Genomic DNA, 13,110 nt, shown 5'->3' on the forward strand with positions numbered 1-13,110 from the left:
CACCTAAAACTAATACCATGTTATATGTCAACTGAATCATTTTTTAAAAATAATAAATAAAAATAAGCTCCTTATCTTATCTCAAGATAAATTTTAAGTATGTAGACCCGCTCTGAGATTATAATGGCATTAGTTCTGAGACTTGGCGTTTGAGCACGTCATTTTTCAAGTCAACCTTCAGCTGACTGTTATGCGGTCTTAGTTGGTCTTGAGTAGACTCTGCCTATCGGTTGGTCTTTTGGCCTCTGAGATACAGACAGCATATACCAGTGATGCTGTAGGATTATGTGGGAGACAGTAAAGAAATAGAAAAGTAAAAACAATAAAATCTAATTACACGGAGTTTCGCTTAAAACAAAAATTGATTGAGTTCTGCCCAAAGTGGCTTGTTGTTTCCTGTGCCAGGAACTACTGTGCAGGCCCAGCAGGAAGTGTGCTACAGAGCAGGATCGCATTACACCCTTGTTTTATGGTTCATTTCACTTATTTAATGCAATCCGAGAACCTGCAGAAGGAACATGTTCGAAGGAGGGAATAGGCTTTTTGTCTTGTTTTGTTTTGTTTTTTTAAGTTTCTTTGAATCAAAACATTTGTTTTTACAAGGTGCTTATAGTCCCAGAGAAAGAGGACTTCCAGAATTGCATGGTGAAGACATTTCTCTTTGCCACAAAATTTAAAGCAGGACCCAACGCTGAGTTATGTCTAGGGTGGTTGAGTTATGTCTGTTCCCTTTGCTGGTCTACTCAGGTCATTTTAAACATGAAGAATTACAACCATGCCCATGAATGGTCTATCATTTTGAATTCCGTATCAGCTCCTCCTAGGGTCTCTGATTTGACTGAGAGCCCATGATGTTGGGGGGGACATGGGAGGAAAGGAATATATTTAACGTGCAAAAGAGCGATTCATTTGTCAAGCAACACAACGAGTTCCTTTGGCTGTATTGCTTGCAAATGTGTGAACTGAACAGCTGGACTGCCTTGTGGTGGCAGACGCCGCTCCTCACACACTGCCTCTCTTCCTCTCCAGAGACCTGAGTATGAACAACATCAGTCAGCTTCCCCCGAATCCTCTGCACGGTCTCCGCTTCCTGGAGGAGCTGTAAGTATCAGCGGAGTCGTGCCGCATCTAGTCAACACTGGACACGTTCTTGTATTTGTCTCTCGTCCTTACTGTGAGAACCAGATAAAACAAGGCAGGAAAGCTGTCAGCACCAACGATCTGGGCACATGAGGAAACACTTAGCTGGGAGGGGAAAAGAAAGAATCGCTTAGGATTCTGGAAATCAACTTATAAAAGGGTTTACCATGAAGCTACAACTTTCTAAGGTGAGGCTGAGCCAAACAAATTAAAAGTTTAAAACAAAAGCTGTTTAAAAGAGCTGGAGAGCTCTTTGGAAATAGTTAAGCAGCAGGATATTAGAAGTTTGAATACTGGTTCATGTTTATTAAAATTGCAAGTAAAGCCATAATCAAAACCAAAAATTGCCTCTTGGTTTGGCTTATGACAGGGAGAATTGAGTCCTCATTTCATAGCACCAAAACTTCTTGTCCTAATCACTTTTAATTACTGTTTTCCTACTTTTAAATTGAGCTTCCCTGAAGGCTTGAACTGAAAACCATGAAATCCACAGAGGACTTAAAACTGGTCTCTCCCAAACTCACTGTAAAAAAATAAAATTCAATTTTTTTAAAAAGGAGGAAGCTAAAATTAGCTAATGATACACAGAGGAATCTTGATTAAGTCTGGTAATCACTTTCCAGAAGATGAAAAAGAACTCTATAAACCAAAATCTGCATTTAAAAATTCATTTGATCCTCTTACTCTTTTGAGGGACGGGGACTTAGGGGAGGGATGCACCGTCGTCATAGGCTTCATGAAGAAGATTTGGCACCATCAGCTAAATAAATCCTCTGACTGTTGATTAAAGGAATTGTTTAGGCAATGACCTCTTTTGAAAATACCCCTTTTATAATTCCTAGAGTCCGGGTCCAATTTGGGGAGTAATTTAAATTGTTGATGCACCACACGATCCACCTTGGGAGGTGGAAAGAACCATCCATCACAACCAAATTACACTACACTGATCATTTTTTTTCAAGAGGATAATATTCTCAAATTTCTCCCCTTTAGAGTTGGATCTATATTTATTTTTGATGGCATTAGCTTTCTCACAAATGTTGTTATTTTACTACTGAAATCAGCTGAACATGCCCATATTGTTATCGAGGAGTATGGTAAAAAAGCTTAGATTACTAGATTACACAGCAAGTTTTTATCATTCAAAAAATGGATTTTCACTTTGGGTTGTCCAGGCTCCTCTTCTCTTTTCTCTCTGGCCATTTCTGTTGCTAAAAATTTAACCCTCATCAGGACTGGGACCATGTCTGTCCTAGTCTTGGCTGGTGTGTAATGAATAATCAATACATTTTTGATGAATGAGTGAATGAACTAATGAGAAAGCAAAACGTAAAAGGAGCTTCTTATACTTGTTCACCGCCTTAGAAAAAAGTAACAGATTTAGTTGACATGAGCCAATATTTTTAGATTATTTTTAGTAAATTTCAAACATCAGCATTTTTTTCTTGTTTACATTCTTCTCATCTGCCCTCTCTCACCATAATTAATATACAATACTTGGTCCTGTTTACCCCCATATTTCTAAAATATGCATTCCCACTGCCTTTCTCTTTAATTTCCTTATAATATGCAATGGCAAAAGGCTTCCATTCTCCTTCAACATACACCTCAGCTTTCGACCACAAACCAAATCAATAAATAATTCACTTCCCCAAGGACTTTGTTTAATAGAGTTCCTCCCTTGGTGACCCAATTCATTCAGAATAACTCCTCTTTCTTCATGAGGTGAATGTTAATTTTCATCCAAGACCAGTTCTTCAAAAGATAATTGAGAGAAAAAAATAGGGGAAAGAAGGTGAGGGAACTACCATTTGAAAAGCCTATTTTTACAAATTACCTTATTTTTATGTCTCTGGAAACTCCATCAAGTATCTTGACCGTGGAATCATAGAATTTCAGAAGTAGATGGGACCCTTTAAAGACTATTCATTCCATTTCCTCCTTCTGTTCTGAAATTCCCTCTGCTGAGCTGGCCAACTTGCTGAATTTAAAAGCAAGACCACTTTCCCATGTATAATTCTGTGCTGCATCTAACTGATGTTTTGAAGACATCATTATTCATTTAGTGGCAAAAGGGGATAATATTTATAGAACCTGGAAAAATGATCAACTCTGCTTGGTCTATTCCTTTCTTCCCAAGGCTAAATTTAGGGTGTTGTGGGTTTAAACACACACACCCATCTAGCAGAGCATTTTGATCATGCCTTTGTTATGTGCTGATTGTTTCCGTTAGACTCAGCTATGTTTAAGTCTGTATTCTCTTCTGGAGTATAAGATCTTCGAAATAATAATATAATTATAATGACAACAGTAATAGCTTACTCTGTGACAGGCACTGTTCAAAATGTTTTGCACACATTATCCCACTGAATCCTCTTAACAACCCCATAAAAGTAGATATTATTATTATTCTCACTTCAAGATTATTAAAAAAAAAAAACAAAACCAAGTACAGAGAAAACAAGGAACTTACCCAAGATAATGGAGTACATAAGTGTCAGAACTAAGACTCAAATTCACTTTCAAAGCCATACTCAGAAAGCAGAAGGAGGCTTTGGAGTTGTTCTTCATTCATCTGTGCTTTTCTTTTCCCCGATAGTACCTAGGATAGTGGTCTGCACAGCTGAACACTTTAAACTCTTGTTAAACTGAGCTTCGTAATGATAGGTGTGTTCATCTGTGTGTGTCTGGGTATATGTGAGGGAATGAAAAAGAGTGAGACAGAAAGCAAGAAAGAGCTGTCTACCCAGCAGGGAGAGATTAGATATTCAGGTTATTTGTTCACTACCCTCATATATTGGCTCTGAGAAAAGTATCATCATAATTTTCAGGTGCAGAATTTCACATTACTCAACAGGAACAAAACCTTAGTTATTATTTTTACATATGCATAAATATACTTAAGCAGCATGTTTTATATAGTATTCTATTGGGTTGGCCAAAAAATTCATCCAGGTTTTTCCATAAGATATTATAGTAAATAAATGACCTAATAATAAATAAGTGAACTAATAGATGACCATCCATACAGCTAGAAACAGACATTTAGATATCTGTTATTGTATGTGTTACATCTGTTGTTGTATCTGTTATTGTGTGTGTGTATCTGTTGTTATAACAAACTGTTCAAATGTTAAACTGTTCTGAAAGTATTCTTTTGTTCAGTTTACTCAGTTCATCTCTATGCTTTATTGTTTATCCATTCATTCAGAAACTGGTACTGATATTCTCAATGATATTAATAAAATTCCCACCACAAAACTCAATTTTTAGAAAACACTATTAATAAAGCCAAGTTACCACTCTTCCCCTTAGCTCTAATTGCCCAATTATCATCTCCCTAGTTTAATCCATCTATGTCATAAGCTGTGTAGACAGTCATGATTCATCTCTCATCCATCACTGGTCCTGTATTTCAAAATCCTCTAAGAATGAATAAAGTCCTAGAGGTATCCCTAATGTATTTTTTAAATATATTGTAACCCTGGAGAAAGTGGCTATGTAGAGCAAATATTTAAGAAGAATTAAAGCCGTCACGATTAATGGTGGTCTTCTCTTCCTCCTGACCTTCTGGAACACTTACTACCTGTGTCACATGTCTTGGTGCATTCAAGTCTTGTTTGTTATTTGTTATTTTCGTTTTATGACTCCGCAAGGTGACCAGGCATGCACAGGCCAAACGCCCTGCTGGTGCAACGTGATAGCACAAGGAAGAGAGAGAGCCTTTTTCCTAAAAAAAAAAAATCTGAGTGTGGTTAGGCTGTGTGCTGTGTAGAGAGGAGAACACAGTACCTAGAAGCAGAAGCAAGCCCAGGACTCCTCTCCTGACTCTGCCACTTACTAGGGGATAATCCACTTGACCTCCCTGGGCCTCAGGGCATGATGGTGAAAGCCACCCTTGCCTGTTTTGAGATTCTGAGGATCAAATGAAATGATGATGAAAGAACTTTGGTAAACTATAATTTACATATTGAGTTGTGTTAGCGAAATGAAAACACTTTCAAGAGGATTCTCACTTCCTTCTTTCCTATTTCATGAGCTTGATTTTGGAGTAATCCCAGGGATCCAGGATTTGTGAAGGAAAAACTGTTTCCAACCATGAGGTTTAACGGATATAGGCAACCAGTGCAGGTAGTTTTTACCAAGTTTGAACATCCTGAGCAATAATTGTATTTCTCTCCAACAGTATCTCTCCCAGTTCTATTTCTTCAGTTCTACTAAGGACTTCATGTTGATGTTTGCTATTTGGACAAATAATAAATCCCACATTTGGTCCATCAGAGTGTGGTTCAGATGTTAGGAACTAAAAGATCGTGCCTAATGCTGACATGTACAAGTTCCTTTAAACTTAGATTGGTAGCTTGATTAAACCAGAGGGAAAAATGAATTGTTACCATTTTAAACAGTCTAAGTTAAAGGCCTTTGTTTCCCAGTACTATTTTAAAATCTTCCCAGATTCTAATGCTATTGGAATCAAATACTCGATTTAGGAAGGAAACCTGAGATGCTCTGGGGAGGTTTGTTTTTAAGTTACTATTGTTCCCTGAAACTGTTTGCTCATATTATGGTTGGCCTTAAAGAATCTCTATATAAATAGTAGATATCTATTATTTCAGATGAAATTAGTAATGAGAAATACCACCAAACTTCCTGAAAGTACAGTCTATGCTTGTTACTTCTACTTCCTCATCATGTTGCTAAAAATAGTGAGAGCTGTCCTGCCTGTCTTTTGAGATTTTTGTCTGAAGATCAAATGAATTGATGATGAAAGAACTTTGGTAAACTCTAATTCACCTATTGGATTGTGTTAGTGAAATGAAAACACCTTCTTGCCCATAAATAATCTTCCTGACCCTTGGCCTTGTCAGAGTGCTCAGTCTCTCCTTTTCATAGATCTGGTAATTGATTATAAATGCTGCCTCTGGGCTTCCCTGGTGGCACAGTGGTTGAGAGTCCGCCTGCCGATGCAGGGGACGCGGGTTCGGGCCCCGGTCCAGGAAGATCCCACATGCTGCGGAGCGGCTGGGCCCGTGAGCCATGGCCGCTGAGCCTGCGCGTCTGGAGCCTGTGCTCCTCAATGGGAGAGGCCACAACAGTGAGAGGCCCGCGTACCGCAAAAAAAAAAAAATGCTGCCTCTTTACCTTTAAAATCTGTATTAAAATTTTTTAAAGAATTAATTTAAAATATAAGAAAAGAAAAAATGCTGCCTCTTTGAAACTTTTTTTCCTCTAGTGTTATTTTATGTTCTCTTCCAAATGTCTGTTCATACAGCTGGATATAGAGATTTAGATCTGTCCTTGTGTATGTATGTGTATCTACATATATGTGTGTATGTATATATATGTGTGTATCTACATATATGTGTGTATATATGTGTGTGTGCATGTGTGTGTATGTGTGTGTGTATATATTATATATATATACATATAATATATACAATTGTAATGGCGATTAGGGCACTGTTCTTAAAGTGCCCTACCTTTCTGCCTCCTCTTTTTCTCCTTAGCCTTCTTTTCTCCTCTACCCCTAACATATAGACATTCCCTAGATTGCCTCCCTTCTCAGTTCTCTTCAGTTCATTCATTCAGCGTGTATTTATTTAGCCAGCGGGGACATAAGAATGAATATGACTTTCTACGTTTCATTCGTTCAGTCAAGAAGTCCCCACTCCAGGCGAGACAGATGATAAGCAAGGAAACAAACACGGATGATATTTGCTGATTATGACAAGAGTGATAAAGAACACAAACATGGTTAAGTAGAGAATAAATAACAAGGGATGACAAGGAGGGAAAGTGTCTCAAAGAAGGTGACATCTGAACTGAGCTCAGGAGGATGAGGGGAGTTGGTGGTCTGCAGAGCTAGGGTAGAGTGTATCTAGTAGGGGAATAGTGTGAGCAGAGGCCCTCAGGTAGGAAAGAAAGTGATATGTTTGTGGATCTGAAAGAAGATCAGGGTGGCCAGAGCAGAGTGAGAGGGAGGGGAGGTGACAGGGGATGGGGCTGGAGAGAAAGGCAGGGGCCAAATCATGCAGGAACAATCAGGCTATGTACAGAATTCAAATAAGAGCAATGGGAAGCCATGGAGGATTGTATGCAGCTAGTGCAATAAATAGGATTATGATTTATAAAGATTTCTCTGATTTTTGTATGCAAAATAGCTTGGGGTATTACGGAAGCAGAGAGACCTGTTAGGAGGCTACAAACTCATTAGGAGACAACTACCGTTGTCTGGGAAAGAGAGTCAAGATTTGAACGACCTCTGTTATGTAGATGACCCCCAAATCCATATTTCTAGCTGAGATCTCTTTTGTCTTTGACTGCTAGACCAGTGGTTCTCAAAGTGTGGTCCCTGGACCAGCAGCATTGGCACCACACGTGAGCTTGTGAGAAACGCAAACCCCAACCCATGTGCCCCACCCCAACCTAATGAATCAGGAACTCTGAACTCAGGACACTGCCTTTAACAAGCTCTCCTGGTGATTCTGATGCATGATGAAGTTTAAGGACTGCTACTCTAGGCCAGTTGTTCTCGAATTTTAGTGACATCAGAATCTCCTACAGTGCTTGTGAAACCGCACATGGCTGGACCCCGCCACAGAGTTTCTTCAGCAGGTTGAAGGTGGAAGGGGAGGATGTCAAGAATTTGCACTTATAACAAATTCTCTGGTGATACCAATACTGCAAATCTAGGGACCACACTTTGAGAATCCTCCACTACCCAAGTGACACCTCCACCTACCCCACCAATACTTTAAAACTCAGCAAGTGCAGAACCAGATCCATTCATGAACATACAAACCATCCTCCACAACAAGATTTTACTCCTGCCTTTGCTTCTCACCATCAGCATTCTTATGATCCAAACTTATGCTCACTGTGTCTGTCACTGCCTTTGCATCTGTCATTCTTTCTCACCTCCTGTATCAGCCAGTTTCCAAGTCTTAAAGCTCATAATTCCGCATCTTCTTTCCCATTTGTTCACTCTATTTCATCACCACCTAGTTCAAGTTCTTACTGTCTCCTCTGGATAACTGTTCAAATTTGTTGACTAATCACCTCTCCTGATTCTCCCAATAATTAACAATTGAATCATTGTCTCCGGGGATGGAGACCATGAAGATCTCTAGGTGATCTTATCAGTATGAAACCGTGAGGACTGCTTCAGAGTTTCCCACCTTGCAGAGGCATTAGAATCACCCAGAGACATTTTAAAACTACTAATTACCACGGCCCATTTCCAGAGATTCGGATTTAATGGGTCTCAGTGGAGACCCAGACATCATTCTTTTAAAGCTCTACGGGGGGCTGGGACCCACTGGGATATATGGAAGCTTTACAACAGAGGAAGAGAGTCAGGCACTCATCATTGACTGGACCTAGGGACTGAAAGGAAGTCTGAAGGTGCAAGATGACTCTGAGTAAGGTTATAACATTAGGTGCTAGGAGACAGGTGAGGCACTGTCAATAGAAACAGGGAATTCAAGGGGAATAACTAATAATTTGGAGGCAAGAGGATGTCTGGTTCTGGGTTTACTAAGTGCACGGTGCCAGCAGGACACCCAAATGGGAATGTCACTAACGAAGTTGGAATGTGAGTCTGGAATGTGATGATTCTGTTCTAGAGAGAATGATTGGAAAGTTGTTTACAAAGAGGTGATTGCGGAAGGTGCCGGAGCAGATGAGGACTTTGAGAGAGGGTAGAGGCTCTGTTTCCCAGTATGGGTCTCTATCCATATTAAACTCACCTGGGCTGCTTATTAAAATGCAGATTCCTGAGTCATTGCCCCCAGAAACTCTAAGTCACTAAACCTGAGTTGGGGCCTGCCTGGGGATCTGAATTTTTGATGACTCCTAAGACAATGGCAATGCACACTAAACTTTGAGTGCCACTAGATAAAGGAAGAAAGACAGGTGTGAGGACAGAAACTTGAAGAACATCTATGTTTGGAGGATGAGCCTTAAAAGAGTGGTGAACACAGAGAAAGACAAATATCATATAGTATCACTTATATGTGGAACCTTAAAAAAATGATACAAATGAACTTATTTATATACAAAACAGAAATAGACTCACAGACATAGAAAACAAACTTATGGTTACCACAGGGGAAAGTGGGGAGAGGGATAAATTAGGAGTTTGGGATTAACAGATACACATTACTATATATAAAATAGATAACCGATAAGGACCTACTGTATAGCACAGGGAACTATAGTCAATATTTTGTAATAACCTATAAGGGAAAAGAACCTGAAAAGAATGTATATGTGATATATATGCATGTATACGTATAACTGAATCACTTTGCTGTACATCTGAAACTAACACAATATTGTAAATCAACTATACTCAAAAAAAAAAAAATGAGGGGCTAGAAAGAAGAGAGGGAAACAACCAGCCATAGTCATGAGAGCAGAAAGATTGTACAGGATCCGGAAGGCAATGGGAGGACTTTGAATAAGAGGCAGGGAGCAGGGCTTCCCTGATGGCACAGTGGTTAAGGATCCACCTGCCAATGCAGGGGACACAGGTTCAAGCCCTGGTCCGGGAAGATCCCACATGCCGCGGAGCAACTAAGCCCTGCACCGCAACTACTGAGCCTATGCTCTAGGGCCCGCAAGCCACACTACTGAGCCCACGTGCCACAACTACTGAAGCCTGCGCACCTAGAGCCTGCGCACTGCAACGAAGAGTAGCCCCCGCTCGCTGCAACTAGAGAAAGTCCACGTGCAGCAACAAAGACCCAATGCAGCCAAAAATATAAATAAATAATTAAAAATTAAAAGTAGATTGTAAAATAATATTTAAAAAAAAATGAGGCAGTGAACAACGGTTTTCTTATTGTCAGTACCTCAAGTGATGCAGTCACTTGCATCCTTGGGTTTTTCCTGTTTCAGATTGGTTGCTCCTGATCAACCCAAGCTCCAGACCAACCTACTTTTGACCAAAGTTATGTTTAAAACCTCAAATATTGGAGCCCAAATGCTATGGTTGAACCAAATTCTCTTGTGTAAACTTTTCTACGTAAGCATGAGCAAATAGGCCCAGTTTCCTTGTAAAAGGGGAATGAATAATCATGTCACTTGTTTAATGTGATTTTTAAAATCACTAGATAACACAATGTATATAAAGTACTTTACATTGTGCCTAGAACTTGTAAGTTGTTTTACAAAAAGTACATACTATTTTTGTGACCCAAAGGACTGTACATGGCATATTGAAAGTGCTCAAATAAATTGCTGAGTTTAAATTTGATGCATAATGAAGAAGGAATATTCTTCAGCTGTTTCTGATCTGTTTATGTAGTGGCTAGCCAGCGATCTTGCAATAGTTAGGCCAGACCTGAAGTAACTCTAGCACTATGGCCAACTGTCTTTGGAAACAAGATCAAATGATCCATCAGTACATATTAATTCAGCTCCCTGCTCTAGGCAGGCAATAAGATTCTTGACCTTAGGAGCCTATAATCAAATCAAGTAGACTACATATAAAATGGTAGAAAATGAACCTTTATAGACAGCATTGTATAGAATATAACCTATAGGAAAGTTGACTGTGGACTGAGGTAATTAGGAATACTTCACAAAGGAGTTGAAAATTGAACTTCATTAGTCTTTGGTTAAAGAAACCATAGGGCCGTATAACCACTAAAGGATCTCGCTGTTGACCTGAAGAGTTCACTTATTCAGGCCAGTGGTCTTAGCCCTTAAACATTGAAATCTGATGTTTTTGATCTTATGTAATAAGGAAAACAAAATGGACAGTTCATAAATACACAGTTTAAGAAGGAATGATTTGGGGCTGGACTTGACCAATTAGATATGCTTAACTTATTGGGGGAGAAAGGGTTTTTTAAAATCTCAATTTCTTGCATATTAAGAAAGACACTTTTTTCTACCCTGAGAAGATCTGTGGATAATCCTTGTATTCAAGCCTGCTGAATAGGCTTCAGCAAACCTTACCAAAGATGAATGTCAGAGGGTTAAATGCTAAGTATCTGGGCCCTTCCAACTAGCACAGGCATCTTATGAAAGCAAACCTAACCATGGTAAACTTAGTCGGTTACAGTGATGATGCATTACTGCCAGTGGAGGCAAGATTAAGAGATTACATCAGACTATGAGTTTCATCCTATTTGTGTCTCACACTTCACTGACCCAGACTCTTGGCTCCTGTATGCAGGAACCCAGAGCCCAGCTTTAGTCAATCGAATTGAATTATGAATAGTCAATCTGAATGGACTAGTGTATTTGCTTGCATCACTTTGTCTTTTGAAAGTCACTAATTACAATATTAGTATGGTTTATGCTAACTTTATTTTAGGAGAATTTTTCTTCAAGTGGGAACATTTTGACATTTCAGAAATTTTATGTTTAAGTGATAGTTTAACTACAATTATTCAGGTAATTATAAATCAGAAGAGTAAAAAGAAATTCAGAAATAGGAACAGAGCCACTGAAGTTAATATTGGAAACCACGAGACAGAAAATAGTACCAGAAAACTGGAAACAGACAGATCTTAAGAATGGGAAAAGGGGAAAAACTACTACCGTTAAGCCTGACGTTAGCCCTTACCAAATTTCTGATACAAATTAATTTAGCATGTATAGAATGTGTGCCCTCTAGATCTCATATACTTTGTAAAAGTTGGAAAATAAAGCAGTAATTACTAGGAGCCAGCATGAAATTGCTAAGTAGTCTGAAATGTCTTCTTTTAAATCATAGGGGCTGTCATATTCAAGTTCATTTTGCTCTGATTATTTAAGTAGCACCACTGTTAGATAGCTTCCATGCTCCATAAGGAAGGACTAGATTACACTTACACAAAATCAGGAAAGAGATGATGTTTTTCATTTTACATAAAGCTTTTCTGAACTTTGGTGTCTGTATCTTCAAAATATGGGCATAATAACCTCTGATCTACCTCCTGATATAAAGTATGAGAAAGTGATTTTAAAATGTTGGTGACGTGTAATAAAGAAATCTTAATAAACAAGAAGAAAAAGATGGGTGGAGGGAGGATAAGGGAGAAAAGAATGAAGGTAAGGAGGAAATCTATGTGTAACAAAAACAACTGTAGGGTAGAAAAAGACTTTAGTGGAAGAACCCTGTCATTTTTTAAAAGTAAGTGAAATAAGGGAATTCCCTGGCAGTCCAGTGGTTAGGACTCAGCACCTTCACTGTGGTGGCCCGGGGTTCAATCCCTGGTTGGGGAACTAAGATCCCGCAAGCTGCACAGCGTGGCCAAAAAAAATAATAATAAGTGAAATAAGGTCCAGAGAAGTTAAATGACTTGTGTGAAGTCTTGCAGCAAGTTAATAGTGAGAAAAAAATAAGCCAAAAAGGGAAAGAAAAAAAAAACTGAGTGTTAAAAGACAAATGGGTTCTTGGAAGACATGACCTGGAAAGCCTATTAAAACTCACCAGGCCCTTTCACTTACCTCTGAAAATACTACTCAGCCAAGGGGACCGATGTTGGACCGTGGTTCCCTGCACAGTAATCTTCCCGAGGGTCCCAATCAGAGAACAGGGTCAAGTACCTCTTCCACTCTCAGTGCTCATCCCATTTTGTTCACTCACCTCTCTCCCTCCAGACCAATGTCCAGAGAGGAGAAATCAGGGCCCACACTTGAGTGCTTTGCTCTCATCCCACCATTTTACAAAACGAAGCTATCAAAAACAAACAAAAAAACCCTTGGATTCCTTTAGAGATTCAAATTACTGTAGAGATTCAAAGAAACATACATTCTCAAAAATATTTTAGTTGGTTGTTACAATACCCAAACCTCTGCTTATTTGATTTATCTGAAGAGGAATGTGTCTACTGTAACTTACTGATTTTTTTTTTTTTTTTTACTTTTTATGGCAGTTAAGTCAGCAAAACTAACAATGATAGGACAATTTGAGTCTTCTATATGGAGAGGTATCTTTAAGGATAAAAAAAATTTTATGTGATATAAAAAGAT

The 13,110-nt window shown here is 38.9% G+C and overlaps 1 protein-coding gene across 1 annotated transcript in view; it reads left to right on the top strand.

Annotated features, from left to right (window-relative positions):
- Positions 1 to 13,110, top strand: part of LGR5 (leucine rich repeat containing G protein-coupled receptor 5) — a 119,089-nt gene that overhangs the window by 56,466 nt on the left and 49,513 nt on the right. The window contains 1 exon segment of the mRNA XM_089921039.1: positions 1,030 to 1,101. Within this exon segment, the coding sequence (XP_089777165.1) occupies positions 1,030 to 1,101 (72 nt within the window).

Source organism: Delphinapterus leucas, chromosome 11 (assembly GCF_059928025.1).
Source record: "Delphinapterus leucas isolate spDelLeu-1000000601 "Yukka" chromosome 11, BTC_Dleu_Yukka2, whole genome shotgun sequence".
In the NCBI taxonomy this organism is placed as follows: Eukaryota; Metazoa; Chordata; class Mammalia; order Artiodactyla; family Monodontidae; genus Delphinapterus; species Delphinapterus leucas.